Below are 15712 nucleotides of genomic sequence, written 5' to 3' on the forward strand. Positions count from 1 at the left end.
GCCTACTAGGAAGAAACTGGGTTTGTGCTCAAGACAAATATCATAAACATGCTCAGAACAAGGAGCAAGGAGTATACCTTCAGTTGAGGCTGGATAGGTTTGAGGAGTAGTACAGGGCAAGACATTGTATTACAGGAGAGAAAGAAGACAGGGCAAAAAACAACAACAACAACAACAACAACTCAATCTAGTCCATTTGGTTGATTCCCAGTTTAACTAGTTATTACTAACTAGATTCTAAATTCTGGTTTCCATGAGGAATTGTATATGCTGTTAGTGCTTCTTAAATTCAACACCTTGGGGCAAAATCCTAGTCACTCCACTCTAGTTGTGTCATCTACTCACTATTTTCTGAACTCAGAATTCCATTTCCCTTATTTGTGGTTTCAAACTATTCTGGATTCCCAGATGTTCTCCCCTTACCTCCACATCTTAAAATAATACCTAGATTCCAAAATTTTTCATTTGAAATGGTACCTCCCATGCAAGGCCTTTCCCAATCTTCCCAGTATATTGTTCACTCTCCCTTCTCAAACTATCTTATATTTACTCATCTGTGTATATAACATATCCCTCTTCAAGAATATAAGATTCTTAAAAAAAAAAAAAAAAAGAATATAAGCTTCTTGAAGACAAGGACTCTATTTTTATTTCTATCTTTGCCTCCCCAGGATCTAAAAACATAATTTGTATATACAAGGCATTTTAATAAATGTTTATTGGACTGAATTATGAGCTTAGGGAATATATTCCAAGCCTGACCCAAGAGCTAATAGTGATGAAGAATTTCAATTATTCAGACAGCTGCAAGAGCTCTCTATCTTTGCCCAAATCAGAGCAGCTAATAATAATTCTTTGACTTGCCTAATGATCATTTCATCTTACAGAAAGAGGAAGACCTAATTCTGACCAACAAGGAGAAATTGGGTACTGAAGTAGAAATAATGAAGACTTTGAAAGGAAGTGAATATTTCAACTTAGAATTCCTAACGGTAGAAAAGAAAGTTGGGTGTACATAATCTGATCCACATTCTACAATTAAAATATAATTTTCAAAGGGTTCAGATACAGAATAGGAAGAATCCCATAGTCAGCCTGGAAGGGATGGGAAGCTCTCAAGAAAAAAATTCTGAAAACACAATAAGAAACAATTCTGATTAAGGGAAAAAGAATTGAGAGTTGCCTAACATGGCCAATGTGAATGCATAGACTTAAATTTTTAAGATATATAGAAAGAATGAAATGAAATACTGATTCACTTAACAAAATGGAATATGGGAGATTCAGAGAAATATGGGTGAACTTGTTTGAACTAAGGTAGAGGGAAGCAAGCAAGACTAGGAAAACAATATAAACAATAATATAACAACAATACAACAATAAACAATAAAAACAGGAAAAAACTGAAGAACATAGAATTATAATGACTAAGCTTAGTTTCAAGAAAGAGATAAGATAATACATCTCCCACACTTATTTGAGGAGATAGAAAACTAAATATATAGAATACTGAATATATTGTCAAACGTTAGTGATGTATTAGTTAATTAAGTTGAACTGCTTTTTTTCTTTCTTCTTCCTTTTCTTTTCTTTTCTTTTTTTTGTTGTTGTTACTAATTTTTTTTACAAGAAATGGACCATTGAGTATGAGAAAGGGAAAGGATGTATTTGAAAGTAGTGGCAATATAAAAATTAAAACATCAATAACAAGCTAAAATGTAAGATAAAAGAACACTTATTGTATATTTTTAAATAAGACAGGCATAAAATGGAAGCAAGAGCAGGAAACAGAGAATGAATAACAAAGTATGGTAAAGTCTTGTAAAAAAAAAAAAAAATTAGTGCCAGAAGCAAAGAATAAATTACTGGGCGGGTCGATGGATAAGAGGAAAATTTCTGGCCAAAAAAAAAGAGACATTGAAGAATAAAGAAGGTTAAAAGTAATTTTGATTTTATAAAATTAAGAAGTTTTTTGAACAGACAAAAATAATAAGGCCAAAATCAGGAGTGACTCAGTAAAGGGAGGAGTCTTGTAGCAAGTCTTTCTGATAAAAGTCTAATTTCTAAAATATATTCAAATTTATTATAAGAAGAGTGATTCCCCAACTGATAAATAGTCTAAGGCTATGAATAGATAGTTTTCAGAGGGGAAAAAAATCAAGCTTTAAATAGTCATGTTTTTTAAAATGCTCTAAATTGCCAGTAATTTAAAGAAATGAAAATTAAAATTATTCAAGTTCCACATAACACCCATCATATTGGCAGAGATAACCAAAAAAGAAATTGATAAATGCTGGAGAGACTATGGGGAAGTAGGTACATTAATGCACTGTTGGTGAAGCTGTGAACTGGTCTGATCATTCTGGAAATTACTTTGGAACTATTCCCAAAAAGCTATTAAACCTGTGTATACCCTTCGACCCAATGACATCACTACCAAGGAGATGAAAGAAAGAAAAGAACTCATCTATAGAAAAATGTTTATAGCAGCTCTTTTTGTGGTGACAATAAATTAGAAACTAAGGGGATGCCCCTCAAATGGAGAATGGCTGAACAAATTATTGTATATGTATGTGATAGAATTCTATTGTGCTTACAAGAAATGATGAAGGGCATGATTCAGAGACTTGTATGAACTATTGGCAAGTGAAATGAGAAGAATCAAGATGAACTTTTACAAAAAATTCACACAATTTGTACAATAACCACAATGTCGTAAAGATAAACATCTTGCAGGCATTAAGAACTCTGATCAACATAAGGACCAACTACAGTTAGTGTCCAGAGAATTGAAGCTGAAAAAGGTTACTCACCTCCTTATAGCAAGGCAATGTATTAAGAAGATAGATTGATACACATTTTTTGGATGAGGCCAATGAGGGAATCTAATTTTCCTTGACTATACATTGTTAATGGGAGTTTCATTTTTAACTGGGGCAGGGGAGACGAGAGCGGAGAGGAAAAGAAAGAAAATAGATCTGAACATTTTAAAATTTTTAATGTAAAAAAAAGTGCGGTATATTTGAGTACCACAGCTCAAAATGAAATGAATCTGCAAAGGATATTAAATACAACAAAAAGAAAGGTTTAAGCTTTACTGGAGGGAAGAAGAAAATAAAAGAAGGGATAGGGTCACTTCTTTGAGTGGATGGAATGATCATAATGGATGATGGAGAGAAGATAGACTCTTATTTTCCTTCTATTTTTTCAGTTAAAGACATTAATCTTTTAACAGGAAAAGACAGAATAAAAATGAATAATGAAGTGTTTAAAAAAAAATCTAAGTAGGGAAACCGTAAAAGAATACCTATATGCCCATGAATTGAAGTCAACCTGGCCCAGATAAACTACATCCCTAAAGGAATTGCTCTAGACAACTGCACATTCTCTATTAGTGATCTTTGAAAAACTGTAGAGAAAAGAGATGTGCTATATGATAGAAAAATGAAAATATGCTGATTTTTTTAAAAAGGAAGAAAATTGAGTCTGCTAACTACAGTCCAATGATCTTGACTTTGGCTCATGGCAAAACTCCAAGATGTATTATTAAAGAAATGATTAATGAACATTGAGGAAAGGAAGCAGTGATTACCAAGTGATGACATGGCTTCATCACAAAGCCATGAGCAATTAGATTATCAGGTCTGGAGTCAGGAAGACTTACATCTAACTTGAAACATTTACTAACTGTGTAACTCTGCCTCAGCTTCCTTAACTATAAAATGGGATAATAATAGTATTTCTCTCCTAGGGTTGCTATGAACTCCAAATAAGATAATAATTGTAAAGTCCTTAATATAATGCCTGTGACATAGTAGGTGGTATATCTAAATGTCCCCTTGTTGATATATCAATACTAGCTACTATTATAATTGAGAGCAGGTCATGTAGGACTAACTTCATTCCCTTTTTTTTACAGGGTCACTAGACAGGCCAGAGAAATACTATTGTTTACTGATATTTTAGAAAGAGAGAAGAAAGAAAAGATGGAAGGAAGAGAGGGGAAAAGGAGAAAAAGGGAGGACAGAAAGGAAAGGAAGAGGGAGGAAGAAAAAAAAGAAAAAAGAGGAAGAAGAGAAAGAAAAAGGAAAGGAGGGAGAAGGGAAGGAAGAGAGGGAGGGAAGAAAATTATCTCTTTTGATCCCGACAAAAATCCTGGGAGGAAGATACTATTTATTATCCCTGTTCTATAGTCAAGGAAACTAGGCAAAACATAGGTCAAACATGAATTCAGGTCTTCTGATTTTAGGCTCGGTGCTCTATCCATTGTACCATCTACCTAAGTGAATAAAAGGAAAAGACTTGGGCTCAATAAAAGGAGAAATTCCTGAGGAGTAAAAGCTGAGCCACCTGAGGAGCAATTGATTCTCTCGCACTGGAAATATTCAGGCAAAGCCTGGAAGACCACTTGTCAGGGATGTCATAAAAAGACAATATTGTCTATGTAAAGGTTAGATTAGAAGGCTTCTGAGGTCCTTCCAATTCTGGAAGTCAGTGACTTCCTTCATTCCTTGATGCTGAAGTATACTTCTCCATATATTTTTCCTCTTCCATCCTCTCCCTCCCCTACCCACATCTGGATTGACATCACCAAAAGAAGGAACGTTGTTGGGTGCATTTAATCAAGTTCTTCACAGAATTCGTCTACCTTGTATTATCCTAGCACATATACTACAATTATCTTCAGGGGATTTTTTGCTTCCCCTTTTCAAGAGCACTGTCAATTAAGATGACCCAGTATCCCATGAAGTAAGATTACCATGAGGGCAAAGGATGAAGTCAATGAACTTTCCAACAAGAACCCTCCATTCTTTCCTTTGAGTTAACTTTATTCTTCTAATTTCATTTTTAAAGATAATAATAATATGCTGGGTATGAGTCAGGCCCTTTAATAGTTGGTCAGTTGTCATTGTCAATGTCATTTGGTCATTATAGAAAAATTACACATTAAGAATACCAACTATTAAATTAATGTATGTAGGTAGTCTTTTTTTAAATGGTGCCTCTTAGTACATTGTGTCTCCCTTTTCCTGACATGCCCTGGAAGACTTAACCTTTCATGTCTAGAACCCTAAAGTCCTGTTGTTCTGAGACATGTCTCACATTAACTCACTATATCCAAATGTAGACTTCAGTCACCACTTACTCCCCAAAGATCTTCTCCTTGCTACAAATGGATGTAACAACCCCTTTCCTAGTTCTAGAATACTAATCAAATCAATATTGCTATTGCCTTTCCAAAGGATGTGTTAATTCCCTAAGGCTTCTCCACTCACCATTCCTGTAACTTTCCAAAACATCACCTTATTTGTATTCCCAGCTCTCATCAGTGTTTGGTATAAAGTTAGTGCTTAATAAATGGTTTTTTATTCATTCATCTCACCACTCACAGTAGAAGCAAAAGAGGGAAACAGAACTGGGGGCCAGTTTAAATTTGCATCTGCTTCATAAGTAACCATACCCAAAGAATTCATTCTCAGGTGGACAAATTTCTGAGGATGAGTCCCTCTGTACTTGTCCTCAAATGGCAGACCCAAATCCGTCACCATAATCATACTTGAAATCTTTCCAGCTTGAAGGGATCACTAATGTTTGGAACTCAGGATCACCTCCACTTTATAATAAAGCATCAGTGGAACTTAAGTGTTATAACTCTGTTTCTACTATTTCATCATACTCCAGAGGGACTGCCCTAGAATCTCTCCTTTCTGCTCTATAGACATTAGATTTTGGGAATTATATTATCCAGGAGGTGGTACTTGACTTTGCCATTCTTTGAAAAGCAAAAAGGGGAAAGTCTATTTTTCTAGGCACTCCTGAGCTTGGGCAGTTGGACACAGAGCTGGAAATGAGTATGAAAAATATATTTCAAATCTTTGGATTTCTACCCAATCACTTTCTATTACCTGCTAATCTAAAGAGGAAGAAGAGAAAGCAGTAGAGGAGGAAGAAAATATTGGGAAGATAGAAATAGAAAGGGAGAGGAAGAGAAAAAAGAATAAGGATGAAGAGAAAGGAAAGAAGGAAAAGAGGAACACAAGAATGGGAAGGGAGAGAGAAAAAGGAAAGGAAAGGAAAGGAGGGTGATGAAGAGGACTGGAAGCAAAAAAGGGAAAAAGGAGAAAAAGAAAAGAGGGGAGGAGGAAGAAAATGGGAAGAGAGGGGACAACATGAGAGAAGAAAGAGGAGAGGATGGGGAATAAGTTAGGAGAGAACAAGGAAGGAGAAAAAAGAAGAAAATTAGAATAAAGAGCGAAAAAAAGACATAAAGGGGAGAAGGAAGAAAATGGAAAAAGAGGACAGTGTGAGAGAAGAAAGAGGAGAGGATGAAGAGTAAAGTAGGAGAGAATAAGGAGGGAAGAAAGGGAGATAAGAATAAAGAGAAAGAGAAAAGACATAAAGGGGAGGAGGAAGGAAATGGGGAAAGAGAGAACAATGTGAGAGAAGAAAGAGGTGAGGAGGGGAGTAAGGTACAATAAGAAGGGAGAAAAAGAGAAAGAGGAGAAGAAAGAGAAGAAGAAAAAGGAGAATAAAGAGAAAGAGAGAAGACTTAAAGAGGAAGAGGAAGATAGTGGAGACAGGAAGAAGAGAAAAAGGTCAAAAGGGAGGAAGAAAAGGAAAAAACAAGAGGAAGGAAGAAGAATCTCTTGGTTTCCTGCTATCTCCCTATCCAAGCTGTCTGAGCATTTTGCCTTCCCCATCTTCCCCCTCACTGACCCCCTCTGCACACACGTGGACTTCTCTCTTTCTTCCCTAAAGCCCAACATCCCCATCCCTGTGACTTTCTTCCCGCTGTCCAGAGCTGAACTCCAGCAAACACAGAACGGTAGTAAATGGATTTGGATTGCAAGGAGGATGGAGGATTGAGGTTAGAAATGAGTAAGAAAAGAATAAGAGACCTGGTAACATCTCTTCCCCAGAGATCTTTGGCAGCAAGACCCAGTCTGGGGGGAGGAGGGATGGAGGAAGGAAAAAATGACTTCAAAGGTCCTTCTCCGCCTGGGGACTGGGCATGTGTATCAGACCCAGGCCAGGGAGCAGGAGGAAGGCTGACAAGGTCATTAGGTAGGCTGAATATTTGCATATTTCCAATTTGTGTGAACTGGTTTGAGACAAATAGGGGGATGGGGGATGGGGATAATTCACAGTGCTAGTAAGGCAAAGGGCCAAGAGAGCTCAGTGAAGGAATGGGTACCAAGCGAGATATGGGCTGAGTAATGAAACAAAGGTCTCGGGGAAGGGCTGGTGGCTCAGCAAAGAGACAGGCGTCTGTAAGGGGCTGATGTCCCAAGATTTTTTTTCCAGAGGCAAGGAGGGGGAAAGTCAGCAAACAGAAGCCTTTCAAAGGAGACGGGGATTTAGTGAAGGGGCCGGAAGAGGATGAGGATGAGAAGCCAGCAAGAAGACAAAAGATACAAAAAAGAGATGGAGTTTCAGTGAGAGGGGTAGGGACTTAACCAAAGGGTCTGGGGGCTCAAGGGAAAGGAACCCAGAAAGGGAGAGAGAGGCTCAGCATGGGGATAGAGGTTCAGTGAGTAAAATGGAAGCTCAGTGAGGGGATGGAGGCTTGGATTTCCAGTTGGACTACAGTGTTTCTTCCCCTCTTTGGGGTAGGGATATTGCATGTTCTTGAGGAGTAGTGGATATTCGAGAATCCCCAAGGAATACAGAGCACCAGTGACTGTAGTGTACCCCAGACTGATCTGGGGTATCTGGATCAAAAAGGGCCCCATAAAGGCCCTATCTCCTGCCTTTTCCTTTCCCAAACAGTAAAACTGCATGGTGAGGTGGGAGGGAGGGGGAGCAGAGACCAGACTGAAAGAGAAGGAATGAAATCCAGGAAGAGAACTGGAGTAGCAAATCTGTCCCCACTCCTCCCGCTGCTTGGATCACTGGCAGCTGCATCCCTCGCTCCCCTCTGCAGGATCCTGTGAGGTGCATGTTAAGAAGGAGGGCCCAGGGGAGGCCTGGAGTCCATCTCCCCTCTATCTGCAAAAGGCTCTAGAGAGAATCAGGAAGAAACCCCTCTCCCCTTCAAATCTCTCTCCCCCTTCGCCGTTCCTGGTTCTAAGGAATTTCCTACACAGCCCAGTCTGTACTCACAGAGAGGTAAAGAAACAGTTATGGGGAGAGGAAGCACTGAGGAGGAGGAAAGGCAATGGGAAGGGGGAAGCAGTCAAGGAGGCACCCCCAGTCCTGAATCCTAGCCCACAGGACTTCAGCCCAGGTCTCTGGGGATAAGGAGATGCTGATTTCATGTCTAAGATCTCCCCACCCCACCCCATCCCATCCCATCCCACCTGCCTTTCCCATCCCCAGTAACCACCCATTCTTGCTAACCCAAGCACAAGGGGAACAGAAGCCAAAATGCAAACACCATTCCTCCATTTATAGGTGCCCTTCATCAAATGCTCAACATTGGTCCTACCCTGTACTGGGGAAAGGAGAGGGGGCTTGCCTCTGCCCTGGGTTCTTCATCCAACACTCTTCTCTATGGTTCTCTCCTACTTTCTTAGACCCCCTCTCCTCAAGAAGCTCAGTACCCTCCCTCTGGTCTTTCTGATGACATACCAGCAGGAAGGTATTTGCCACATGCATCCCCAGGCATTTCTAATCAACTCTGTTGGGCCTTTTATTTGATTAAAATAGAAAAACCCAAGTCCACAGTGTCTAATCTGTTAAACCCTTGTCAAGGCCACAGGGACGGTCTTTAAAAGGCAATATAGGTGACCCAAGGCAGAGAAAAGCAACAAAAGAGGCTTCAGAAGGTCCTCCAGCCTGCCAATCACCCACTTAAATAATATGAACCATCAAGGAAGGAAGTACCTGTAATGAAAAGTCCATACTCTCAGTGGACTTCTGTCCTTGCCCCAGCTAGGTTGCTGTCAAATGTATGAATTAGAAGAGAAAAAAGTACAAGATTTGGAATCAAAAGACCTGATTTCAAATCCTGCCTTGGCTATTCACTCCCCACATGGTCTCAGACTAGTCCCTCCACCTGGCTCACAAGTAAAATGAGAAGGGTCCGCAGGCTTCAGTCTTCCAAAATAGTCAATGATAGCAAAGAAAGCTAAGAACCTTTGGGTCATATATCTCTCTGAGGTCCCTTTCTCATTGTATGAAGCCAGCTCTAACCTGAGAGAGCCAGCTGGGAAATTTTCAGTGTGAGCATTTATATGGGAGAATTCTCCAATCCTGCAAATCAGATTGAGGGGTGGTAAAGAACAGGAACTACACCTGGGGAAGACAGAGGAGAGGGCAAAGAAGAGTCATCTTCGTCTACCTTTCTGCTTATTCCTAGTTTAACTATTATTACTAACTAGGTTCTAAATTCTGTGATTTCTATGCTACTGAAGCACTGTACATGCCCTTTAAATTCAGCATCTTGGGGCAAACTCCTAGTCACTCCACCTTGGTTGTACTTCTGCTGTTTGCTATTTCCTGAACTCAGTATTCCATTTCTCTTATCTATGGCTTCAAACAACCCAGCCTGGATTCCCAGGTGTTCTCTCCTCAACTCCACATTAAAATCCTACAGTGTTTCCCTAGATCCACTAAATAAAAATACAAAGGCCTCAGCCTGACACCTAAAATCCACCATAATCTGAATCATAACTACCTTTACAGATCTATTTCATATTACTCTTTTTTCCCATACTCTATATTTCAAACTGACTGGCCTACTAGGTAGAATCATACCTGGAGATATTGGTACCCAAGACAAGTACCATAAACTGTACTCAGGGCAAGGAGCATGTTCAATTGAGTTGAGAGCTGGTTGTTAAAACACACTGCACGTTCTAGGTCATATACAAATATGATCCTTTGATTCTAGGATTCCCACCACTCACCTATAGGAAAACTGAGCTCATTCTAGCTAGGGGTGTGAGGGGGACAGCCCAATCCTGAAACTAGGGAAGGACAAGTTGAGAGAGGGGTGCCCTCTCTAAAGCAAGAAAGACCTGGGAGTGAAGTTGGAGATTCAGGGAGGAAGGGGACATGCTACATCTTCTGACCAATGCTTGGCTTGGCCTCTTGGCCATCAACCTGGCTGTTGGTAGGGTCAAGACCCATCAGGGTTAGAAGGGAGAAGGGCTGATGAGGCAGGAAATATATGTTGAGCCATAAGGTGAGACCAAGGCCCTCTCAGAACAGGATACAAGCTGTGACTTAAGTCTTCTGGGTCTCTAGACTATTCTAGTTCAATTCCTTTCCTTCATAAGGAATAACAGATCAAAAACTGTTGGATTTTTGAAATCCAAGGCCCTGGATCCAAATGCTAACACTGCCTTCTAGGTCTATGACCCTCAACAAATCCCCTTTTTGAACTCTGTTTTCTTACCTAGAGTTAGGCCAGGGGCCTTCTGAGGCCTTCTAGATAGAGATACTCTGATCCTTTAGAAACTAATAAAACTCCCCTCTGGGTGTGCTCCGGGTGATTAGGATGAAGCAAAGGAATTTCCCAGCCAGGAACAGAGACATCAGGCTCCCTGTTGACCCAAATGGGACTGACAGGACTGACGCCAGAGGTAGGATGTGAGAGCTCATTCCAGAAGAGCAGTATGTAAAGGGCAAAGAGTTCTGGTCTTGGAATAGGACCTGAGTTCTACTCCTACTACCTGTATGATACGGGTGGACCTCAGTTTCCACATTTGTAAAATTTGGGAGTTAGACTAAATGACATTTGAGCCTCCTTCCAGCTCTGAGTCTGTGATCCTGCACTTCTTTCTGATTTGGGTTTCTTTAGAATGAGCTACGGCCCGTGACTGGGACAACAAAGCTCAGCCTAGCTTAGCCCTCAGCTTCTCAGCAGCCCAGCCAGGGATGAATAGAACAGGAACACAAAGGAAGGCCCTTCCCTAGTTCCCGGTGGAGCTAGAGCAGCCTTTCTCTCAGGAGAGGCTCAGGGGGTAGACTCATGACAAGCTAATCTAGGGCCTCCTCCCTGGCCCCAAGCAGACATGGAGGTAGGGCAGGGAACCGGGGAGTGATGTCCCAGCTTCTCAGATACCAGCAGTAGCCTAACCCCATTAACGACCAGCCAGAAGGCCAAGGAAGCCACCTGGAAAGAGCTGGACAGAGCCTAGAAGGCCCTGCATGTTTTCCCCGCCTTGTCTCCACACACACACACACACACAAACACAAACACCAAGTTCTCCCAATCTACATTTCCTCCCTAACACACAGAAAATGCAAGGAGCTCTGTTATTTTCATGACAGGGTAAAGGAGCCCAGGCCAGCGGATCTTCAGTTTGCCAAGTGGATAATGGAGAGATGACCATGGTGGGAGCAAGCTCCATACTCCCCTTCCAAGGGTAAGACACAGAGGAGTGTGGGGGAGACAGAAAAGGGTGAATGTGTCCAGAATCAGCCCATCCCCCAATACAGCCCCCACCCACCCACTAGAACCTCACCTGCAGATAGTGGTAACTCCTATCCTTGGCCTTGGTCTCAGGCCCCAGGAGCCCCTTGCCTGGCCCGGACCCCTGGAACCCATCCCGGCCCTGGCTGACCATCATGGTGTGCCAGGCACTGCGCTTCACCGTCTGCCCATCCAGGGACATGGACATGCCAGTGCAGGCCAGGCACCGGCCCTCGGGCCCGCCTGGAAGCCCCTTGAAGCTCAGGTCCCGGAAGGTGCCATCAGGTGCCTCTAGGCAGAAGGGGGCACCAGCCTCTCCTGGGGGCCTCCCACCTGCCAAGAAGCCACTGTCGCTGTCCAGGTTGTCGTCTGAGCTCCACCAGCCCATGGACTTGGGGGTGTGCCGCCCATTGGCCTTGCGGTCCTTGCTCTTGCTCCTCTTGCCGTGGCGGGACTGGTGGTGGTGGTGGTGGTGATGGTGGTGGTGGTGGTGGTGGTGTGGGGGCCCGTGTGGGGAATGGTGACCAGCATATCCCTCACTCCCCGACCCGGTTCCGGACCGGCTCTCCGCCTTGGGCCCATTGTAGTCTCGCTTCCCTGGAGCTTCCAGAGAATGGGACTTGGCAAAGAGCTTTTGGACAGAGTGGACCAGGTGGCGGATGCGGCTGGGGCTCTCACTTCGGGGCTCAGGGGCACCCCCGCCAGGGCCAGAGCCGGCCCCAGTCCCACCACTGCCCCCCGCCACCCCTCGTGGGTAGGGCAGGGTATGGAAACCGTCCTGCTGCAGAGGCAGCTGCTTCTCAAACTGGTCAAGGAGAGTCGGGGGCAGGCGGGCAGCGACCTTCCCTGGAGGATGACCCACACAGTCTTCACAGCCATCAAAGGGGGCCTGCCCAGGGAACATCCTGGGGAAGGTGCTGCTGCCTGCCCCGCCGGGCCCCGGCCCAGCTCCCAGCCCCCCGTCGGGACCTATGGAAGGTGGCTCACTCAGGCTCAGGGGGCCGTCGGGGGACAGGTGGCCTGGGCCGGCCCTTGAAGGGCAGTAGCGGGGGTCCGTGGGGTAAGCTTCGCCAGGGCCCAGGAGGTACGGGGGTCGGGAGCCCGAGGCCGTGGGGCCGTAGTCCATGGGCGAATCGGGCAAGCGGGCGGGGCGGGGCTGGCTGCCTCGGTCGCCATGATAACCCCTCATGGCCTCAGCGAAAATGGCGCAGACTCTCCATGGTATTGCAGGCCAGGCCCGGGGGGCCACCTGGACATGTGGGGAGAGAAGAGAGAGCAGTGAGCCTGGAAATCCATCTCCCAGTAACTTGTACCCGACCCAACATCCTCCTCCCCACTCCCCCCAGCTCCCGAAAATCCATTCAGGACCAAGGACAGAAGCCATCATGGCAAGAACCATAATAGCTCCCAGAAATCTAGCCCAGGTGCACACCTGCAGCATTCATAAGACAGCCTCATTGGTGGGGAGGATGATGACTCAGGCTTATATCCACCAATGAGGGCAGCTATGCAAATGACCCAGGTGTGCACCGGGGCAATATTTCTGTGAACTATTGTAAGCCTAGAGGGCCTGAAGGTTCACAAAGTATTTCCCTTCAGGCAAACCTATGACTAAAATAGGGACTCAATTTTTATGAGTCTTACTGATGGGAAACACGTTAGAGAGACTGGAACTCAGGCCTCCTGACTCTACTATTCAGCCTTGTCGGCCATGTCTGACTCTTCCTGATCCCATTTGGGGTTTTCTTGGCCAAGACACAGGAGCGGTTTACCACTGCCTCCTCCGGCTCATTTTACAGATAAAGAAACTGAGGCAAACAGGGAGGAAATGACTTGTCCGGGGTCATACAGGTAGTAAATGTCTGAGCTTGGAGCTTAACTCAGATTTTCCTGACTCCAGACCCTGAGCTCTGCCCACTGTACCACCTAGCTGCCATATCAAGTCACAGTGCCTAGAACGAGTCAAGTGATGTCATTGGTCCTCTTCAAGAATGAATAACAACAAAGGAAACAACATAATAATATGTGATATATAAAAATAATAACTGACTTCATGTAGTGCTATAATAATATTCATATTTTTTGAGCATCACAGCATCCCTAGTCAAGGTCTCTCTCTTTCAAGACCAGGAATCCTGGAATTCTGAGATACTCTTCCATCCACAGGAGTACACAAATTGTGAGAAGAAATTAGCCGCCCTAGAGGGTGTGTGGGCACACAAAGGCATATGTTCTTCCGTGTGTCTGAGATTCTTCACCAAAAACTCTCTTTACTGGCCACAACTGCTCTATTGCCCCCCTCCCCCCCATTAGAATGTAAGCTCTCCAGATCCAAGAGAACATGGTACACAAAACAAGATTATGTGATGATCAACTGTGATAAGTGTGGCTCTTTTTAGCAATGAGGTGATACAAGGCAATCCAAAAGACTTGTGATGGAAAGTGCCATCTGTATTCAGAGAGATTATGGAGATTGAATGTGGATCAAAGTATAGTATTTTTACCTTTTGGTTGTTGTTTGTTTGCTTGGTTTTTTTTTTCTTTCTTGGTTTTTTTTTTCCCATTTGATGTTGTTGGGTTTTGGGGTTTTGTTTTGTTTTGTTTTGTTTTGTTTTGTTTTGTTTTTGCACAGCATGACAAATATGGAAAGATGTTTAGAAGAACTGAACATATTTAACCTATATTGGATTACTTGTTGTCTTAAGGAATGGGGAGGGGGAGAAGAGGGAGAAAAATTCAGAAATAGGTTTTGCAAAGGTGAATACTGAGAACTATCTTTGCATATATTTGGAAAAATAAAATACTATTAAAATAAAAAATTAAACAAATTAAAAATTAAAAACAATTTTTTTTTAAAGAATGTAAGCTCTCTGAGGGCAGGCACTGCTTTGGTTTTGGATTTCTATTGGTTCCCAAAGCCAAGCACAGTGCTTGGAACATAAAAGGCATTAAAAAAATGATTATTCATTCATTCATTCATTCATTCTTCCCCAAACAACCTATTACTCCCAGGATGGAGATGGGTATAAGGGATAATAAAATCCTAGACTCCCAAATTTAAAAGACCTGGATTCAAATCCTGCTTCCAGTTCTTACTAGCTATGATTCCGTGCAAGTAGTTTCAACTGTTTCCTCATCCATAAAATGGGAATAACAAAACCTATAGAACCTATTTCACAGAGTTTTTGTGGGACTCTAATGAGATCATAAAACAGTTTGAAGACTTTAAAGCATTTTTTAAAGTTTTAAAGGCTATGTAAATGTCAGTTATCATTATTATCCTCAAGATCATGGGGCCTTTAAACCCTTCATATGAATCTTCCCCTCTCCTCCCACCATCCCTGGGAGACGTGATTCCCCATTTTACGGAGGAGTATACAGATTCCCATAGAGCAGGTGAGCAGCTGAGCACGTTTCCAGGAAGCCCCAGAGCAACCCATCAGGGAAATTGGAATGGGAGCCAGGCATCCTAGCCCCTGGGTTGTCACTCCCTCACAGGATCCTACAGTTTCAGGACCAGAAGAAAGAATAAAGTCTAACCTCTGGCTTTTCAAATGGGGAAAAGGAAACTTAAAGAAGGGATGTGTCTTGTCCAAAGTTATACTGCAAGATAGTAACAGAATTAGTAGTTGAACCCAGGTTTCTTGACCCCTCGGGTCAATCCTTTTTTTTTGAAATGCTAGAAATATTCAATCTCACACCCTTTCCATATTCTACCTTCCAACACAATTATCTATCTCAAGAAAAAAAAATGCAATAGTAAAATACTTTTACTCTGTAGCGTAGCTTCTGTCTACTCTCACTTTTCTTTCATGGCTTTATCAGCCCCCCACGCCTCTACTTCCTGTCCATTTGTTGCTTCCTTTGTTATTTAGCTTAGTTCAGTCATTTCAGTCATAACAGACCCTTCATGACCCCATCTGAGATTTTCTTGGCAGAGATAATGGAGTGGTTTTCCATTTCCTTCTCCTGCTCATTTTACAGATGTGGTAACTGAGGCAGGCAGGGTAAAATGAATCATACAGCTAGTGACTGTTCAAATTGAGATTTGAAGTTGGGTTTTTCTGAGATCAAGCATTCTATCCAGTATATTACCTAGCTCTCTATAGTATACATTATTTTGTTTGAAATCTGTGAAATCAGTACAAAAGTCTCTCTTTTACAGATGAGGAAAGTGAGAGGAATAAATGACCTGCCTGTTGTCATATAGCTTCTAAGTATCTGACCCCATGTACTCTATAGACTACACCATTGTTTTACAATATCAATACCTTGATGCTTTCTCAAGGGCCTTTGAAGCTCTGAATTCTATTATCCTATGTAGGTGACTTGCCAAGGTCACTATTATCC

The 15712-nt window shown here is 42.7% G+C and overlaps 1 protein-coding gene across 2 annotated transcripts in view; it reads right to left on the reverse strand.

The window, feature by feature from the left end:
• Positions 1-15712, reverse strand: part of DLGAP3 (DLG associated protein 3) — a 75121-nt gene that overhangs the window by 29102 nt on the left and 30307 nt on the right. For both annotated transcript variants that reach the window (XM_031962103.1, XM_031962104.1), the window contains exon 3: positions 11415-12611. In XM_031962103.1, the coding sequence (XP_031817963.1) occupies positions 11415-12611 (1197 nt within the window). The remainder of the gene's footprint in view (positions 1-11414; positions 12612-15712) is intronic.

Source organism: Sarcophilus harrisii, chromosome 3 (genome assembly GCF_902635505.1).
Source record: "Sarcophilus harrisii chromosome 3, mSarHar1.11, whole genome shotgun sequence".
Classification (NCBI taxonomy): Eukaryota; Metazoa; Chordata; class Mammalia; order Dasyuromorphia; family Dasyuridae; genus Sarcophilus; species Sarcophilus harrisii.